Source organism: Tauraco erythrolophus, chromosome 5 (assembly GCF_009769465.1).
Source record: "Tauraco erythrolophus isolate bTauEry1 chromosome 5, bTauEry1.pri, whole genome shotgun sequence".
NCBI lineage: Eukaryota > Metazoa > Chordata > Aves > Musophagiformes > Musophagidae > Tauraco > Tauraco erythrolophus.
Window position 1 is genome coordinate 31057400 of NC_141469.1, and position 21304 is coordinate 31078703.

At 37.5% G+C, this 21304-nt stretch overlaps 1 protein-coding gene across 2 annotated transcripts in view; it reads left to right on the forward strand.

Annotated features, from left to right (window-relative positions):
* Window positions 1-109: 109 nt before the first annotated feature.
* The window catches only part of GRK4 (G protein-coupled receptor kinase 4), a 38470-nt gene continuing 17275 nt past the window's right edge, over window positions 110-21304 (forward strand). For both annotated transcript variants that reach the window (XM_086612564.1, XM_086612565.1), the window contains exons 1-8: window positions 110-218; window positions 10747-10833; window positions 11510-11622; window positions 16220-16297; window positions 17494-17594; window positions 18890-18982; window positions 20340-20403; window positions 21143-21283. In XM_086612564.1, coding sequence (XP_086468690.1) covers window positions 167-218; window positions 10747-10833; window positions 11510-11622; window positions 16220-16297; window positions 17494-17594; window positions 18890-18982; window positions 20340-20403; window positions 21143-21283 — 729 coding nt within the window. In that variant the 5' untranslated portion in view covers window positions 110-166. The remainder of the gene's footprint in view (window positions 219-10746; window positions 10834-11509; window positions 11623-16219; window positions 16298-17493; window positions 17595-18889; window positions 18983-20339; window positions 20404-21142; window positions 21284-21304) is intronic.

Below are 21304 nucleotides of genomic sequence, written 5' to 3' on the forward strand. Positions count from 1 at the left end.
GCGAGCAGCGGGTGATGGGGAAGAGGCGAGCGCAGCGCTGAGGTCCCGCGGGGCCGGATGAGCGGAGGCTTGGCGTCGCGGCGGTGGCGGGGCTGGAGGAGGGGGCGAAGGAGGCAGTAGGGGCGGCCTCCACTCCGGCTGCCCTGAGGGGAAGGAGCCCCCGACCATGGAAATCGAGAACATCGTGGCCAACACGGTGCTGCTGAAAGCCCGGGAGGGTGAGAGCCGCGGGGCGAGGCGGCGGGGGAGGAGAAGCAAAAGGGCGAGGCGGGGCGGTCTGGGAACCTACCGCCGGGGAGGAAAAGGGTCTGAGGTGAGGGGGAGAGGGGCCGGCGAGGAGCGGGGAGAGGAAGTGATGGAGGAGGAGAGGGTGGGGAGGGAGGAGAGGCTGCCGGGCAGGGGGGTCCGGGCGGGGCGGCGGACCCCTCAGGGGCGGTGGCAGCGCTCCCCGCCGCAGCGGGCGGGCGGCGAGCCCCGGGCCGTGCCCGGAGGCACCTGCCCCGCTCCTCCGCGGGGTGAGGTTGGAGTTACTGGCTTGTGGCTGGCTTCTGAGAAATAGTCTTTCCTCCTGTCCCCTTCGGGCGCTCGATTCGAATGGTGCTTTTACCGGATGTTTTAAGATCGTTAATCGGTACTTCTCAGTTTATTTATAAATATATATGCATATGGATATAAGGGACGAAGTGACACGAATCTTCTCTGGAATAACCTTGCACTCTATCTGGCTGAAGTTCCTGCCTGTGAAAAACATAGCCGGTGAATGCTGCCTGTGTTTTGCAGTCGAAGGTTTTGTGTTAACCTAATGTTAAAGTGTGCTATTTTCCATTAGATTAATACTTACATCTCGACTTGAAGATTTCTCCCTCAACTAACAAACATTTTGGATAGATAGTGAAATTTAGTCTAGCACGTGGTTGCTGTTTAAAAAAAAATCCTGAAATAAGATTGTCCTGCTGCTTTTTCATGTATGTAACTGTCCATTAAATGACTACTTGAAAGCCTCCTCACGTTACCACTGTACTCAGTGCAGAGTGTGTTTTTCAACTATGAAATGTGCATATTCTTTTTGGATTGGATCCTGCTTTTCTTAATTGTGTTGAGAAGTCCCATTAGTTTAGCTGGAGCTGTTTAAAGTGAGTAAGAACAACAGAATCTGCCCCTGTATGTTTTGCAAGTTCCTCCAACTCTAAATGGGTTTGGCAGTTACGCCATATGTGTATCCAGTTAAATTTGCCTTAAGCAGCAAGAGAGGAAAATCATCTTTTTGACTTTGAAGTGGAGTTTAAAAACCAGAACAGTGATCACAATTTTGGGCCATTTCCCAACCGTAGCTGAAAAGACCACCTCAGACTGGAGGACATGTTTTGGCTGGTTTGACTGATGGTAACATGTCTGTGGTGGTGCTGCCTGAATTTGGAGTTTGCATGGAAGAGATCTGAGAAATGAAGGGAAAGTGGAATCTGGCTCAAAACCTTACTGTGCCCAAACCCTCACCACAAGGAGTGGAGTGGTAATCTGGAAAGGCTTTTAAGTGGCTGCTTAATGTCAGGTTGCCTCTTTAGTTAAGGTTTCACTATGTTTAAAATAAATTATAGTGGTAGAACTGACCAAACAAGATATTTTAATGAACTAAATGGAGGTCTGACAGCAGCTGATGTGAAGATCAGTTCTACCTGGTGTGAAACTTAGAAAAGTAATGCTAATAAGCTGTTACTCTCTTATACCTTCAGTTGGCCTGGGCTCTTTTGTGTAAGTATGCACAAAAATGTGATTTCTGGCTTTGAAACTATAAAACTCCATTGATCAATTGGTAGAAGGTCTTTTACCTTTGCAAGTCTGAGCTCCTCTGCATGGGGGTACTTTTTACATTACATTTTTCAAAATGCTTCTTGAAATGAAAGTGTCTTCTGTCTATTGCATGCTCTGGCTGGTCTGGGAATGTCTGCTTAACTCCATCTGTCAGGACCATTCCATAAAATCCCTGTCCCAGCTCTATTCTTACATGCCCAGTAGACTTCAAGGGGATGGAATTTGCAAAGCTAGTATGTGAGTTAGGTATTTTACTGAAATATGTTCATTGCTAAAAGGACCTCATAATTGGGACAGAAGAGGAGACTTTCGATGGACCTTTTCTTTCTCACATTCCTATTATTTCGTTGTATAGTGTTTGGAGAGGTGAGACAGCATGGAAAAGTGCAGAATTACTGTTTCTCATGGAAGAAGGCGAAGTCCACTTATTTTCATGTGTAGGCTTGAGCCACATCAGTAATCCTTTTTCCAATTCCTCAGTGTGTTAAAGATTGGATAAAAGAAGGTCTTGACCTGGATAAATATTTGAGTTGTAAAAGCAAAAGAGATAAGATGTAAACTACTGTGCTCTTATTTTGTAGTTTTCAGTGGCATGCTGAAAGAAATCAAATGTAGGCTTACTTGTGGCATGCATGGGTTAGTCTCCATCTGACTTGAGATTCTGTCATGATGAAGGTGAGAATAGAGAAAGGTTGTACTCTTGAAAGCATCTTACAGTACCTTTTAACCCTAGAGAGATGTCATCTTCATTTTGCAAATACAGAAACTGAATTGAAGATGTTGCATACTTGTCCTCATCTGGTGAAGGGGTATGGCAGAGGCTTAATGAGAATTCAGAAATGCCTGGTAAATAAGACTAAGTCTAAACGAATCATACCTGGGCACATAAACAAGACCTAACAGTCAAAACTAGGATCCCAGATTTGTACTCATCGTTTTCCTCTAGTTTTAGGTACTCTAATACTTCTGGCTGTGAATATTGTTAGAATGTGAACGTCATTTGGGTTTTACATTTGTAGGTGTGCAGAACTAGCACACCTCGAACAGCTAGGTTCATGTCTACTGTTTAAATCTGATTTGAAATGTAGAAAGTAAATTTGTTTTATGTAATTGGAGCCAGAAACTAACTGGTGTGCTTAGACAAAATACATCTTTTACTGCTACTTTCTACTCCTACAGAATAAAAACAAAGTGGTATTGCTATCTTTTTCTAGACTAACTACCTTCTACCTTCTCACTAATAGTCTTACTGTTAATTTATTTCATTAGAAGCATGAGTCTTCTAATTCGATTTCCATGATGACAACATCAGTTTATAAGAGTTCACTAGTCCCATTTTTCAGGCCAAATCAAACCCTGGCTTCCCCCCAGCCTCAAAACTTTAATTTTTGTCTTATGATGCTATTCTCTAAGAGGATTTTTCAAACTTTTTCGTAAAACATATTATTCTAATCGAAGCCTGTCTCTTCCAATAAAGACTTGTAATATGTCTGTAGCAACTATGACACTACTTTACATGAAGAGGATCCCTTCTCTTCTTTTAATGCAACTTTGTAAACAATCAAATGACAATTATTCACACATGTGGGTGTTAGTGATGGCTCATAATATGACTCTTGTATGTACCTGCTTCTAGAAAATACTGTGATGACACAAAGTACCCTGTGGTACTTTATGGATGAAAGATTAAAGAGTCAGGAGCTATATTCAGAGTTTTTTCTTTCCTCGTCCACTTTTCCAGTTGACCTACTCGTGCTGAGAGCTAACCTGTCCATGGAGGGATTTGCCTCCAGGTGCAAACTGTAGTGCAAAGTGTTCTGGCACTCCCCGTCCCAGTTTCCACTTATCTAAGTGGCTTTCTGTGCCAATCCAGCTCTTTCCTCTTGTGCATACATTACTTTTTGAGGTAAATCTGTATGTGAGAAAGAAAAACGGAAAACTTCCTCTTACGGTGAATCTAATGGTGGAACAAGCACAAGTGACTCAGTAGAAAAACAAGAGATTATAAAGCAAACTCAGAGTTGATCTTATGAGTGCTGAAGTGCAGCAACTGAGACAGAAAAACAGGTAAGTGTTAAGTGATGGTGATGTACTGCGAGATGGATGGTGTGAAAGCTTGCAATTTCATGATCTCCTTGTTCAGATTTTCACATACGGAGATTTTTGTGTGTAAAAAAATAACATACAGCAATATGACTTCTAGTTTTGTATAAGAGTGGAGGAATTAACAAAAATTTTTTCCTAGCAGAATTATCTTTGAAATGACTATCCCTTGAAGGGCATTGAAGAAATTATCCCATAAATGGGGACAAATAATAAATATAAAATAGGTTATTCTGAAAAAAATTCTGAAAGTTCATGAAAATGTATTTTTATTTTATATTCACTTTTCTCTTTATTTAAATTTTTATCTTTTGGTTTTTTTTGTAGTTATTTCAAACACTCTCAATAAATCCTTTGAGTATATGTAAGCCCTAAATTCATTTCAGCATCCCACACAGCCTATGATGTTTTGAAGGAAAGAATTTAATCACTGTATGTTTTAAACTGCTTAGGAGCATTCCTTTTTCCATTGCCTAAAGTAATAGTCTCCAAAAATATGTCCAAAGGGTAGATCTTTAGTTCCTTTGAAGTCAATGGCAGTTTACTCCAATTGAGGATCCATGCCAAGAGTATGTTTTAAACATACCTGGTCCATTTGCATCCACTTTAAAATTCATTTGTAGTGGCAGGAGCAGTCTGTGAATGAGAATTGGGTCTGCTTTTAGGCATATAATATCCAAATCATGATAGATTTAGGCTAAATTAAGATCATGCCTCAAGCAAATTTTCCCCCAAGCTCTTGGTTGTATTGGTTCTAGTCTGTGGTTGCAGAATGGGTAAGATAGTTTCCACTTGGATCCGTGAACCAATCTAGGGTGTGTGGGTTGTTGTAGTGGGTTTTTTTTCCTATGTTGTTGGGTGTTTTGGGTTTGGGGTTTTCTTCCCCAAATTAGTTTTCAGATGGATCAGCAAGCTCCTGCAGATGTGATAATTGTTAGGTGCAGCCCAAGGATGGAGTTGGCAGGAACCTTTGAGTAACAGAATGTGATCACAGTTTGGTTTAAATGAATCCCAAAAGATAACTTGCTTCAGAATTGAAATTGTATTAGTGTAGCACTCTTCTCAAAAAATAAGCAGTGCACTCAAATTGTGTGTTTTATCTGTCTGGGTTTAAAAACAACTGGAATAATTCTGCAAGCTAAATAAGTCCTACTTTGCTTGCAGTATAAGGTAATAATTCAATATGGTATTGGTGATGATACACAGGCAGATATCCTATAATGTGTGTATTTGTTATTAGGAAGAAAATTCTAAGGAGATTGCTCAGATTCACTGCAGTTTGGTGATTGAACTGAACTAAAATGTTTAATTTTTTAAGGAGTATGGACAAGTGAGAAACCAAGGCATGTTCATACCCAGAAAGTCCATTCACCAGCAGCAAATGAGAATTTTAACGCAAGAGTGCTGTCGGTTTTTGCAGTTGCTGTTATTTTTGTCTGTTCTTCCCTTATTTACCTCCTCTGTTCTATTGCACTCCCTTATTGCATTGTGCTTTAAATTGCTGTAAACTCATTGTGGCAGGAAACATGTCTTCCTGTGTTTGTACAGAATTATGCACAATGTCTGCCTTTTTGTCCTTTCTTTAATGAACTGTAAGAAGAATGCATGTGGGCATGTTGGAATCTAAATAATTACATTTACTAAATAAACACAACATGAGAGGTCTAGTTATTGATACACACTGCTGCTTTGGTTATTTCAAACATGGCAATTATAATGAGGTTTCACAATCTACTTAATGGAATTTTACTTCTTTTCTATCTATTGCAGTCTTGATGTACCATCATGATAAAAAAAATCCTTGTTTGTCAAAGAGTCGTCTGTAAAATTAGAGTTTTGTTACTGTTGTGGTTTTTTTTTCTCTAATAAACCCTGTTCATTAAGTTGTTATAAACGTGTCAAAATGAAGTGTATACACAGATGTTCTATTGTTTGACTGCAAGATGAGATTAATAAATTCGGGTTCAGATTAGTTACTTTTACTTGAGTTGATACAAGATTTTCATACCTAATTTTTGAAGAAGTACAGAAGCTGTTCAGCATGTATGCACTAGCATTCTTAAACATGCACATGATTACTGGAATTGTATATAGAGCTGATGTGGAGAAGCAGTTGTTTGAGTGGCTATAGCTGTGGGAACAATAAATGATTGTGCATATAAACAAGCTGCACAAATGTTCACGTGGATACCTGGGGTTTTTAACTGCTTACAGTGTTACTGGTCTAACAGTCAGGTGAGCCAGAGGACTCGAGCATTACCTTTCTGAAGTCCGACTCTAGGCACTCGAATCCAGGAGCATAAGGAATACTACCTTAGATATGCCATAACAATCTGTAATCTGGAGGTATATTTTATGTGTTTGTTTGTTGAACTGCTTGCATTTTTGCTTCTGTTTGTGTTCATACCTTTATAACACTGAGGAGTTAGGTGCCTGCCTTGTGCTGAAACCTGTATTTTCAGCTAGGTGATTCTGGTAAACTTGCTGAGAGCCAGCCAGATTATATGTATTGTACTTCTGTAAAAAACATCTTTTTCCGTATAAAAGAGATGCCATTCTGTTAAGCCTAGATGTTAAGCTGTGACCAGACTTGGTTTTTGAGGAACTGAGATGTCAAAGAATATATTTGACCTGCACAATGGAGAAGGTTGCAGAGGCCCCACAGAGCAGTACTGTATGAGCTGTCTCTAGAACTGGAAGCATGACAGCCTTCCTCAAGCAATGGGGATGTGTGAAATTGTCTCCTATCCTGCAGTTAGTGATACTTCAGTGTTACCATCATGATCTGAGGAACTGAGGTATTAATCCCACAGTGTTTTGTGTCTTGAAGGTGGATCTTAGTAAGGGCATACTGTCGAAATTTGTTACTTAGCGTGCAGTGCTTACAAATGGCTGTGTAGCATAAAGCCTTAGTTGAACAGGAATGTTTCGTTTTTTTCAGTGAAAGGTTTTACTCCTTATCGTGAGTGGCTTGAAGGAAAACGTGTCTGTAAGTAGGAGAAGATTTGAATTCATGCGAGTTCAAAATCTGTTAGAAAACTTGCCTGCAACTTTCTCTGCTGTGGGAAAGTGTGTTGTAAAACAGCAGATTATTCTCATGCATCTCAGTGTAGACAATGTAGAGCTTCTGCATCAATTCTTTTGCATTTTTCATTGAACTAAATGGATTGATTTATACATGCTGTAGGTAATCTTCTTGTTACAGTTTTATGCCTTCGGAGCTTATCTGGGTGTGGTCTAGCACGAATTTCTCAGCTAGCATCTGACAATCTGGTTTGTGGAATTAGTTTTGCAAGAATGATGTTGTAGCAATCATGCACCCCTAGTGCTACGTAGCTGTGTGCTTCTCAACCACAGAGATATGTTGCTTGCCCTTTACAGGCAGGAAGGCTGAAGCACAGAGGTCTCTGAACAACTCAATGGCAGAATCTCAGTGTCAGTGCAGTAGCCACTGAATCTTACTCCATATAGTCTGTGTACAATTCTTAGCCAAAGATAGTACGATGCTTCTCACTGTTTTCATTCCATAGGACAGAATCCAAGTTGTCTGTCTCAAGGAATACTGACTAATAATGTTCAGTGAACACTGTGCTCAGTGAAATGAGAGTCATGCTACAAATCCCGTCTGTAAGGAAGATCGCTGTGGCTGTGGGAAATCCATCTGATGACGTGAAAAATATTCTTGCTTGCCTAAATCTGTTTCTCCAGCAGATTGCGTTGTTTTGCTGAAGCAGTTTCTTTTTTTTTTTTTTTGCAACTAGTTGTGTTTTTACTGGTGAATAAGCCAACCGCTTTGCCTTACATAAGTTTTTCAAAGTTTCGCTGACGTTTAAAAAAAAAGTTGAAAAATGAAAACATCTGAACATCTTTCCTATACCATATTCTAATGCAATGACCTAACTGAATTTACTATGCATCTTTTTTAAGAAGTGAAAACATGTAAAGAGGTAAATGCTGAAATTCTGACTCTAAGAATTAATTGAGGAGAAGGTAAGGTTCTCATGTACCTGAAATGTAATTGCAGTGTTTCCTCACTGTAATGGTGTATTGCTGCATCCGCCCTTCTCTTTGTAAAAGATGAGTCGCTTCAAGTTGTTCTAGGCAGCAATTACATCTGAGAGAGGCAAAAGTGGTAATTCATCTGAACCACATAGGTCAACCATAAAGCAGATTAACCTAATGGCTTTGTTGCTGCTGTGTTGGAAAGTAAGCTGTTGGTCTTTCTGGAAGAATTTTATCTGAAGTATTTTAGAATGAGATCTAGAATAGAAGCTCTGAAATCAATATTAAGACACTTACAAACCACAACTATTATAATTTGATTTGATACTTCTTTTAAACTGCCTCAGAAATGGAAAAGTATTTTGCAATTACGGAATAATATGACAAACAATTTGGCCTCCTCCCATAACTTTTACCAGAAATGGCCAATTTATCTGTAAATTGTGTAAGTCATACATTCTCTTTACATTAATGGGACATACAGACTTTTTCTTTGCATTTGCTATAAATATAAGAACAGTCTGTTCAGAGAAAAGATAGGGCATGTTGATTTAGTTGATACTCCTAAGCACTTGATTCTTGTCTACCATTAATAAATTATGTTTAGTCTTTATTAACTTCTATAGGATGATGAGTTCAATTGCATTGTAGCATGTGATCTCTTTTTGTCAAATGAATTTTTTTGTAAAATGAAATTCATAATAGTCACATCGTAAGTAACTGGCCAAATATTTGGGGCAAAATACAGCAGACTTTCTTGTGTTGGACTTAGAATCATAGAATGGTGAATATAATGCACCAGTGATCATCTTTTTTTGGTTTGGTGTGGGGTTTTTTTTTGTTATTGTTGTTGGGTTTTGGGGTTGGTTTTGTTTTTTTTTTTTTTTCTCTGACTCTGCTTCGGTAGATGATACACTTGGTATATATCACAGTTCAGTTTTACTTTTTCCAAACAGCATTGTGGTGTGAATTTGGGTCAATTTATCATTCTTAGTCAATACTGATTGTACTGTGTCATGCAAAAATGAGTCTTTCTGAGCAGTTGAGGACCTTGCAGCTTAGTGTTGTTTTTCAGTTGCATGGTTAAAAATTGACGCTTCAGTCCGTTGTTATTCATGATCACATAGTAACCTATACCCAGTTCTCTTCTAGTCAATGTATGTGTACAGGCTGTCTATGTTAGTATTCTTTGATTTCTTTCTGTTCTATTAGAAATGCTCTTTGCTCTGCGTGGTTTGATTTTCTTCAAGCACATATTCAACTTCTTTTTAACATCAAAAATATTTTTGTTAAAATAGTTGGAGTTTGTTTTAATGATACTGTTAATTACAGCTTCGTGATTAGTTCTGGTACTGCATGAAATATGATGGGGAAGTATATTCACTATATTTGTATTCTGAAATATTTTGGAAGGCAAATGACTTACAAAGCCACAGTAGGGAATAAAGTACAGAAGAAGGTTTTTTAGAGAGTAGGTATCAGTTCAAAGAATCTCTAGAACTCAGCTTTTTAAGGTTTTGTATTCTTTATTTGTTTACTTTTCTAGTGATACTAGAGTTGAGAATGTCTTGTTGCAGCAGCACAGTGAGACATCAATGTTCCCATTAGCAAAGATCATGTAAAATTGATATGAGCTAAGGTACACTAAGCTGGAACTGCTCTGACGGCAGTGGTGGAACTGTTCAAGAAGCTGTATGTTTGAGTGAAGAGGGTTTGGGGTTTTTTAATACGTATTTTATTATTCTGAAGATGTTAGTTCCTTTCTCCCTAATGATTTAATTCTGAAAGAGTTCAGTACTGTTTGCTGCTTGGTTTCTATTCGGGTTACACAGGGTAACTCCCTTCCTTTCTCTCCCATTGTGGTTAACGGTACATATTGCTTTGATACAGTTAGAAAGTTCTGTGCAGTTTTGCTACTGTTCTGTCATGTGGAAACGCATCTGGCCGTATCACTTAGTAAAATCTTCTTTTAAAATATTTTGCAGCACAAAAAACTACTCTTCCGCTGAAATGTTTTGCAATTAAATATATATGTATGTTCCTGTGTCTATCTCCTTGCTTTTTTGTTAAGTATGCACATCTGTGAATGACATTGCCTTCTTCAGGTCAAAGTAATGTGCTAAAGTTCCAATTTAACATAGAAAATGGAGCACAGATACATTTTTTGAGAAACAATGGGAAAAATACTGTAGTAGTTTTTAAAAATCAGTTTAATATTAGTGCTGTGAAATCTGAAGCATCAGAATTCTACAATAGCTGAGTTCTTCCTAATATCCTGTGTCCTCCCGTAGTCTAGAGTAAATGGTGTGTATTTCAGCAATGCCCACTCATTTATTAGTGGGGTGTACTCTTATTACTATTAGTACCCTTAAAAGAGAATATTTATGTACAACTTGATTATCCAAAAATGTGTTTAACAACTTTGTTCTATGTATTTTGTTACTCAACTTTAATTCTTCCATTCTTCACTATGGTTGAGAGATAATGCTCAAATTTTTTTTGTTTCTCTCTTTGATGTTTCAATTTTGTTTGTAATTTTCAAATTACCTAGATATTTGCCTTCTCTCTGCAGAGATATTCTATATGCATAGCCAAAACGTGAAATATTTGTCTTGCAAAAGACCTTCTGCATGTTTTAGTGTTTTATATGAAAGTTATTCTATATCAAGTTTGTTACCGCTTTTGATATCCTTGTAGATGGGTTTCTTTCTAGGCATGAAAAGCGGTCTGACAGATCTGTGCGGAAGTGACCTAATTTTATGCTGTTAATGTTATGTTTAATTTTATTTTAACCTAGTATTGCGTTTTACATTACTCATATTTTTCTTCTAGGCAAACGGAGTGGGCGTAGTAAAAAATGGAGAGAGATGCTGAAGTTGCCACCTGTTAGTCATTGTGAAGGTATTAGATGCTCAATCGGTAGGTACCGTGTAGAATGGTCTGATTTTTTTGAGAAGGAAGGGTAAGAGTTTGGTGGTGTTAACTGAAAGGATTCTGTCTCGCTTCTGAATGCTAATTAGCAAAAAAAACTGTTAAACTTTTAATGTCATGGAGAATTTATGAGCAGATAAAGGCTGTATCACAGCTCCTTGTTTGTTAAAGGAAACTGCTCCAAAAGGATAAATTTACAAAGCCATGAATTAGAGAAAGGAATCATGTTGTAGTTTGAATGATGTGGTAATATATTTCACTTTTTTTCTTAATGTCTTGTCTTTTTTTCTTAATGTCTTGTAATGTTTTTTTAACCTTTTCTGTTATTATCTTGTATTCCTTCTTTCCAAACAGTCTTGTTTGCTTTGGGATTGCTGTTTCACAGTATTGTTGCTTTCCACCCCCTCAACCTAAATGAGGCTTAACCATATCACTCAATGTGTTTTTAATAAATGTGATAGTCTATGAGAGACAAATGTGCCTGGAAGTGAGTGTTTCACTGTTCTTTGGGATCATCGCGTGTTTTTGATGTCTTTGCTAAATATGTTAATGTAAAATCTTCATGTTTTAGTGGTTTTTTTTCTGACCTTTTCTCAAATGGAAGTAAGGACCACGCTATGGCAAAGATAAAAATAAAGATATTTACTTATTATTTCTTTCTCAGAAAGAGACTATAACCAGCTTTGTGACAAACAGCCGATAGGAAGACTTCTCTTCAGACAGTTCTGTGATTCCAGACCAGATTTGAAAAGATGCATTGAATTTCTGGACGCAGTGGTAAGCAGTGAGAAATTGGAGATGCGTATCAGTAGGCAATAGCTTATGGATTTTTGTTTGTAAAGAGTTCTGATTTTTGTGCTGATTTTGGCTGGGATAGAATTAATTTTCTTCATTGTAGCTCATGCTGTGCTATGTTTTGGATTTTTGACCAAAACAGTGTTGATAACAAGGATGTTTTAGTTATTGGTGAACAGTGATTACACAATGTCAGGGCCTTCTATGTTTCTCACGCTGCCCCACCAGCGAGTACATTGGAGTTGCACAAGAAGCTGGGAGGGAATACAGCCAGAACAGCTGACCTTAACTGACCAAAGGGATATCCCATACCTTATGATGTCATGATCAGCATATAAAGCTAGAGGAAGGGGATATCCCATACCTTATGATGTCATGATCAGCTTATAAAGCTAGAGGAAGGGGGAAAGTTACAAGTTATGGTGTTTGTCTTGCCAAGTAGCCGTTATGCATAATGATGAAGCCCTGCTTTCCTGGAAATGGCTGAATATCTGTCTGCAGATGGGAAGAGGCGAATTAATTTCTTATTTTACTTTACTTGTGCATGCAGCTTTGCTTTATCTATTAAACTGTCTTTACCTCAACCCACAAATTTCTCATTTCTGCCCTTCTGATTACCATTGGGGGGAAATGAGTGAGCGAGCAGCTGTGTGTGGCTTAGCTGCCCACCAGGGTTAGCCCACTACAATTTTAAAAAATATTAATTTTCTCTAAATACATCTGTTCACTAATGCTGCAGACATGAAACTATAGTGCGATTTAGTCTGCCAACTGTAAAGCTGTAACTTTTGATGAATGCCAAAAAACTCTGGCTGTTATTTAAAGGAAGATGTTTAATATTTACTGTAAAATCTCTGCCATCTTGGTATGATCAGAGCTACAAAAATAGGCGTGATGGGAATGAGAGAAATAATTTTAGAAAGACATGCTGCTTGACTTCTTGAGCCTAAAAGGATGTTCATACAATGAATATTACTTATGATACTCGGACTTGAAAGGGTTGTAAACATAGACTTGAAAATGTTGTAACTTGCGTGGAAGCCCTAGGCTAGACAGAATATGCTAATTAAAAAATACAATGGAGATGGAAATTTAGGGAACCATCTATGGAAGAAGAGAAACCAGATTTTAGAAACCAAGGGATAAGGAGGTGTTTTGTCTTGATACATTTGCATCTTGGTATCTAACGCTAAAGAATGAGAGGAGGAAGTGTGCCTGCAGCCATGTTTGGTAAAAAATCCTCAGACAAAACCCTCATGGGGAGGGTGAAAGTAATGAGAAGAGTAAGCAGGCACACGACAGCCCTTAAGAAGATAGAACAATAGCTCAGAGCTTTTTATTCTTTGTCCCACATTGTTAATCCAGACACAGTAAGATATAGTTTTAAACTGAGACTGCTGCCAAAATAACAGTTTTCCTCATCCCACCCGTTTTTGTTCTTATATTCGGGGAACAAATGACCAAAGAAAATGGTCAAATTATGCTTCTGCTTACATGCATCCCAAAATACGGTCTCAGAATGCAAGATGGCTCTGAAAGGTGCAGAGTGCAAGCAAGTACACAGGATTATTGCTGTGCCCCCCACTTCACTGTATCTTCCCTCCCCCTACGGGAGTATAAACTGAGACACTTCATCAGCTAAAAAGGAGCTTTAGCGTCAAAGAAGTAGAATTGCCTTATGTTTGTCAATGAACCTTTGTGCAATTAGGCTTACTCCCCCGGTGCATTTCACCATACTTTTGTGACTCTTACGAGCTGTTCTAGCACCAAATTCCAGAGACCAGTTTGGCAATTGGAGCACAGAACGTACTGAATGGAAATCCAGAACAGTGGAGCTAAATACTCCGCAGTGAACGTAAAGCGGAGCCTTTAATGAGCATTGCGTAGTGGGGAGGCCACTGACAACTGTGGATCTACCCTTAACGGTTACAACTTCTGTATGCATTTTTAATCCTTAAAAGCTGAGATAAGGAGTAGCAGAATCTTAGGCAGCACAAAGGAGAAAAAAAATCTTAGGCATGGCTGTAAGGCAAGTGGGTCTTTTCTCTACAAATATGATTTTTCAAGTGAAATTGTCTCTAAGAAGTAACTGAGTTTTACACTAACTGAAAATTGTTTTGAAATATGCAACCTATAATGTTATGTGGATTGCGACACTTCTGTGAATTAACGAAGACTGTCATAGTTGAGATAATCTGATGTAAGGGATGATTTCACAATTTACTTTTTTCTTTATTTTTTAAACTTCCATTTGAAAAATCATGGTGAAGAAGTATGTTTGGGAATCACTGAAACAGGTCTCCTAAGAGCTAACATAGTCTTTAATCAGTGACTCTCATGATCTGAAAGCTAGCATGCTGTCCTGATCAAGGCAGTGAGATAAAATACCTACTATCTCATACAGATGATTCCTGAGTTAGCCTGATTCCCTTTACTGGACTAGACTTCAGCAAGCTTGTTCAAGTTTTTTTGGGGATGGGGGGTGGAGTTGAGTGGTTTGGGGTTTTTTTGATGGTTTTGTTTGTGAGGCAGTAATGTGAGGGGAAAGGCTAAAATTGTGGGGTTTTTACCTTGGGTTTTGTCAATTTTTCTTTTTTTTTTCTTTCACTTAAATAAATTTTAGACTTAATCTGTCTGAAAATAAACTTTCTGGCATAAAATGCTATAGTCTTAAGAGCCTTGCATCTTAATTAAAAGAATTTTCTGACTCTCTTATATGAAACAATGTGATTTCAGCAGCATGATTATTTCAGGAGGCCAAAATGGCAAAATCAAGGTAGTACAATGCTATATTGTTTACCTGTACTGAGTACTAAGACTGGTAAGCTTTAGCTCTTGAGAAGGTGTGACCTTAAAGTCTGGAGTCACCGTGGCTTTACTGAAAGAAGAGCTGTGAAATAATTTAATAAAAGTGACAGAAATTGAAGTGAGGAATTACAGTTATCCAATCATCTAATGACTCATTTCACTAGCTGGTGACAAGGTTACTCAAGTATGAAAAAGAACGGATGACAGCTCAAACTTCCCTCTTAAGCTCTGTGAGTAACATAAATTAGTTGACAAGGCTGTCTCTTAAACTTCCTTTTAAATTACAGTATCTGCTTAAAACAGTATGCCTAACTGTTTGTATTAAATTAGTGACTACTTTGGCGTAATTGGAAATGTTAAAGGTGGTAGGTGCACTGCTATGGTTGATTAACTTTTCTGACCTGCCCAGGTGGTTTGGTAGTTGCAGAAGAATTCCTTACTATTAGACTGATTGTTGTGGAATTAAAGTAGCAAAAACAATGGCTTACTTTTTTTTTTTTTAATGGCTTTGAGTACTGTACTGAAGCGGTTGATACTGTACTGTTTCAGCAGAAAAAGATGTTGATGACTTAGTAGTGAGTCAGTGTTGCAACTGATTGCAGAACTGGAGTTCAGGGATTGTGTGACTTTCAGTATTGTGTGTGTGTGTTTGGTTTCTGAACTAACCTTTTCCAGTGTTGTAGTTTTCTTTATAAAGGTACATAACTCTATTCTGATTAGATCAATCACTTGGAACTTCCTATGAGGTTCTTCATGATTGTTGTCTCACTATGCCAGACTGTTGTTTTGTATGATACAGTCCTACATTTTAGAGGTCTGCCATATATTCTATGTTCCTAGGTGCACACATTTACATTCTGAGGTATGAAATAAGCTTTGATTGAGTTGGCCCAGCTTACGAAGCTAATACAGGTTGCTGTTTGAGCTTTCTCTTTTCTAATTCATCTTTCCCCAGATTGTGTGTTATCTTATATCACGTGTTATGTTGTAACTTCTGATGTCTGCTTCTAGATTATTCCTTATAATTACTAATAGTAAGTAGTCCTTGGAGTTTTTCAATACCAGTATCTGTTTGATGGTTTGTTTGGGGTTTTTTCCCATAAGTAGCTACCTTTGGAGCTCTATTAAGCTGCCAGTTGTTTATCTGCAAAACGCACTGTAATGCACAATGTACTGTATAGATCACAGTACTATATATTACTAAGTCGAAAACTTCACAAAAAACCATACCTACTCACTTTCATTTTCTCAAAAAATGAAGTAGAGTTTGGTTTAGGTCTCACTTATTTCCAGTTAATGCGATCTTGTAGAAAATAATAGTTTTATCCTGGTTTTACCCAAGGCTGTAGTAAAGAAAAATACATAACGGAAAAAAAAAAATACAGTGAAGAAAAAGCTTATTATTGTACTTTTATTTGATTATTTCCCTTCCCATTTGGATCATTCTCTCCTACAATACTATTTCATTGTAATTGATCTAATTTAACCTCTAGGATGCAGTTTCTGTAATTGCATTTAGACTAATTGTTAGGTTTTTGTATGTTTTCCAAAAGTTAAATTCTGTGTGCTTTTTTCCTGAAGACTGTTCTTCATGCATGTTTCACTATGTAGCCTAAAAATCTTTAAATAGATTTTAAACCATGAGAGCTTTCAGTTGCTTTCATATTAGGAGCATTGTGTTCTTCATGATAAAATTTACCTAGCATCATGTAAAAGACTCTAGTGCCAAGTAGCTCTGAACATAATTTAATTTTCAATTCCATTCCTCTAGGCAGATTATGAGGTATCTTCAGATGAAAAGCGTATAGACTGTGGCCTGAAAGTTTTAGAGACGTACTTCACTAATGGGGTAAATATATTATATTGCAGAATATTGTCTCAAGTGTTGTGTAAATGTCAGATAAGTAGAGATCTAAACAATTGTGTTGTGTTTAGTAAATTGACTTTCAAACTTCATTAGTCCCATTTTTGTCTTTCTGAAAGGTATACTGCCTTCTAAAACGGTGAAACTCTTACCAACTTGAGCAGAAACTGTGACTGGTCTCTGCTCTTAAGACTACTACCATTATGATTTCTTCTACGTTTTCTAATTAAACTGCCAGTCTCAAGTAAAGATATCTTTTTAACCAAACTCATTTAGCATCTAAAGAAAACTTATTAACAAATTAACTCAAGAGTTTTGTATTCTGAAGACAGGAGAATGAGGAGTTCTTGAAATTCTCAGGCTTCTTTCAGACTCCTCTGAGGCATTGGTTGGTTTGTGTAAATTTTCAGAACTGCTGCAAGTTTTCATAAAGTGAAATGCTTTTTTGTTTTGTTTTGTTCTAAAGAATTCTGTTTCACTTTATTTTGCATGGAGATCATTAATCGCTGATTTTCACATATGTTAGATCTCACGGATTGATTTTTAAGAGTCTGTTCTTTGATATCTGATAGAAGCTTTTCTGTTGATATATAATTAGATATTTGCTTTCTGTGAATAGATGCTCCTTCTGCTTCTCTTACTGTGGTCATCTTGAGGTGGCTTTACTCCAAATGAAGGTCTTGCAAATGCCTTAAAAGCAGATACACTCCAAGTTTGCCAGATCTCTTCTGATAATTTCTTTGAGACTACCAATAGTCACATGCATTTTTTTTCAAAAAAAACCCACAGATTTCTTTTGTCTGATTTGAAATAGTTTCCCAAATTGTGTGTCTGTTTCTTTCCTCTTCCTTCTATCCTGTCAAACCAAATAGATAACTTGCTTTTGTGGTGGTAGACTTACGGGAAAAAAAAAAAGAAATTTGACTTCTTGCCAAGTTTGTTTCCCTGGATATTGATATAATAAATAAGTGTAATAGCTTTCAGTGACTTTTTTGTGATAGGGAGCAAATAAAAAAATTGCCTGAATATGACTGTCTTGGTTTTTTCTTTAACCGAACCATTTCTTTCCTTTTCCTGTATTAGCAGATTTCATTTCACTTTGAATACAGGACTCTTACTTGTTTTGTTGATTTACAAAATCACTTTCAGTGTTGCCTTTTTTCCTTTTCAATTATGTAAAGTCTGCAGCACACTTGCCAGAAATACCTCAGGAAACAGTAAATGAATGTAAAGCAAGACTGGAAAAGAACCCTTCTAAGGATCTTTTTATGGACTGTACTAGGTAAGTTAAAAATGCATCGTGCTAAGTTTGAGTATCATAAGAGAAATTTGTGTGTTTCTGAGGCAAATGAAGGATGAAGTTATTTGATCTCTGAAATGAGTGTAGATTTCCTTCAGATATGATGTAGATGTTTGACTCTTGCGGAGCTTTTTCTTCAGGTGCTGTTTTTGCATAAAATCACACGATTTTCTGCTACCAACTATTCTTTAAGTTAGAATAGTATTTCTCTTTATTATATTCTTACCTTTTGAATGATGGAGGTACTTAGAAAATTAGGAAGTTACAAACTGGGCCTTGAAAGTTTTCTGAACAATGTTACACAATGTATGATTCTTGAAAACGGGTTGAACTGAGGCCAACCATTATATTCCATTAAGATGGCCGATTCGAGGATCAATTGTGATAGTTAACACAAACAAATACAACTTGGTTTTGTTCTGAAGTCATGAAGTGATATTTCACACAGCAGCAACAGGGAAGGCTTTTCTTGGAGGGACAGTACATGTTTACCAGTGTTGCATGTCTTTCTAAAGCCTTTATGTTTCTAATATTACTGGTTCTTCAAGGCATGCTTGATCATGTCTGAAGGATTGCAACACATTTTGTCACTGCTTGGGTCATCTCCCTGGCAACAAAAGTAAGCATACTTTATAACAACCTAAGATTATAAGATTGAAAGGGATGTGTGAGAACACCTAATAAAACATGTCTCAAATGGAGTATCTGGCATGTTGGCCATCCCCTTTCCTCTGTCCAATAAGTATCTAAATACAGTTTAAATTACTTGTTTTCCTTCCCCCGCACCTTGGTGTATTTAATTTAAAGGGAGCAATAAGGTACCTGGTGTTCAGGTTTGGATATGGCATTTAGGGTTTCAATTTCAAATCCTAGAATAAAATTTTACTTACCAGTCTCCAAAGAATGTCTGAAAACTTGTAGATACCTTCCTGTAAATATCTTTCATAGGTCATATTTGTGGAGTCATGCATACATTGCATAGCTACTGACAAGCTGATGTTTAGGTGAGCTTGAAGACACTTAAAGAGAATGCAGAGGTCAAACTTTCTAGTTACTGTAAGTAACTAGTTTTGCATTCACTATTGTTGTGACAGGACCAGTTCTCTGTGACAGGCACTCGCTTTGCAAGATATCTAGGTTAAAACCATTGTAGAGCACAGTGGCAATGTTTTTCTGCCTACAGCTTCATTGATACGTTTAAGTATATTTTAATAGATTGATAGCACCTCCTGCTTCAGTTTTTTCAGTGTAATAAGATTTTATTTTCCTATTGCTAGAATTGTCCATGAATACCTAAGCAGAAGACCTTTTGAAGCATACCAAGACAGTGTGTATTTTTCCCGTTTTTTACAGTGGAAATGGCTGGAAAAGTAAGTTTATTTATAATGCTTGCATTATAATTTTGCTTTGCTTTGTGGCCAATTCTGCGTGTTATGCTAGAAGTGCTATAGAGCCCTAATGAATGACACTGCTAAGATATTATGGTCTGAAAGACAAGATCTAAGGGGTGATGTTGATGGGGCAGCGAGCGAGCCAATGCTCCAACAGAAGTGTCTGCCCAGGAGTCTTTAAGTGGTAAATTTGTATTAGGTTAATGCAAATTTATTATCATATGGATATGTTCGGCTGTCAAGTGTGCAGTGGGAAACCAATCTTTCTTGTAAATGTTATCATCCTTTAGTTTCAAACTTGGTCTAATTAGTGTTTAATAGTAGATTAATCTAGTTTTAAAACCCACTGGGTGACTGGGTAACTAATCAGGTTTTCAGGGTGGTACAGACACAGCTCTAGTAATTACAAGACAAGAAGATTTGTATATATCAGAATCTAATTTGGGCTTTTAAATCAATGCTACATGATTGTCCGAACTTTTTCATAAGACTGAAATTGGTACAAATTGATTCTAATTCAGCACTTCTGGATGTCGTGATGACATACTCAAACATTAAGGTGCTTGAGCACTAATTTTATGGTAAATTCCAATTATCCAGTGTCTGTCTGTCACTGAATTAGTAGCAAAAGCCAGGAAGAGAACTGGGGAAGTTACTCAAACAATTAAGCCAAATTCTCTACCAAATGAACCTCCTAAGAACAAAGTTGTTCTTAAGAACAAAAAAACACCAGCTCACCACCATGAAATAGCCCTGCTCTGATAGGCGTTTAGGAACGTTTTAGCATAGAATGGCTGACACCTTTACTGCCTCCAGTTATCTGTTCCTCTTCCACTACATCAGTACCGTAACAATGGGGCTCTTGAACTGCTGTTGCCTACCACAATTCTGTCTTTTTTGAAAAAGCCAAACAGCAAAGCAAAATGAGAAATGGTTTACCTTTTAAATGCTGTATCGTAAGCATGGTCTTATTGAAACACAGCTTGCATATCAGCTTACCGCAGCTAAGGGAGACAACTGGAGGTGATAAATTGACTGTTGATGAGAACAGATAAGGCTCCAAGCATAAACAGCACAGGGCCTAGTTGATCAGCTTTTCTTACTGCTATTGTGAATGTCCAATGACCACATGAGGGAGCCAATGTTTCTAATCAGAGAACCCCTTTCGTTTGAAATTTGGCTCATTATGACACTGGCTTCATGAGGTCTAGGCAGCTGTTGTTCAGTAAGATGTCATAGAACAGGACGGAGAAAATGAAGACAGACCTCGGGGTAGGGAGTGGATTACTAACTCTTGTAATTCCTGTTGCAGTAATTGTTTCTTTCTGTTAATCAGGCAACCAGTAACCAAACACACATTTAGGCATTACCGAGTACTAGGCAAAGGCGGATTTGGAGAGGTGAGTACAGAGGTATCCTTCTGCGAGGGATTCCTTTCCTTAAGGAAAAAAAAAAAATTAATACAGGGGTTAACTCTTGACCCTAACAATCTACATTTGACACATCACTTGGCAAACTGTTGTCAATCCAAACTGTTTTCATTTAATGTGTTAGTTTCAGTGTTGTAGGTCATGCCCAAAGTTGGAGAAAGCTTCCACTGACTGACGACAGTTGCTTCTGTTTATGAATTTCATGTGACGATGAGAATATAGTTTCTACTTAATAATTATGTAGAATATTAATGTATCTGATAGGAAAATATTTGAATTTTATTAATTCTGTTTATAATTAATTGGGGTTTTCCCCTGCCTCCACTTCTTATAACTAGAGCTCTATATTGAAAGGGTTACTAAATTATCATTATCTTTCTCCCGTTTGATTATAGCATGGATGTTTGTCCTCTGTCTTGCTTGCCTAGACATATACTGTTAGCAAAGTTAGGTGTTTAACCAACACAAGATCTACAGTTTTACTGAACTATGCAAACCCCAACAAAAATGGATTTGCTCCTGCTTAATCACTTTTTCTACCTCTGTTACAGCTTTTGTAACCCTTCAAAGTTGTTTCATGGGTGAAAGCTCTGAATCGATGCTTACAGACCTCCATTTTCTGTGAGCATCCAAGAGTTTGAAAAAAGTTTTCTTTAAAAAAAACTCTAAAAAAACCTAGCATTTCTGACACACCTTCCTTCCTTTTTAGGTATGTGCGTGTCAAGTACGAGCAACAGGAAAAATGTATGCTTGTAAAAAGCTAGAAAAAAAGAGGATAAAGAAGAGGAAAGGAGAATCAATGGCTCTAAATGAAAAAAGAATTCTAGAAAAAGTGAATAGTAGGTTTGTAGTAAGTATCTACTTCAGATCT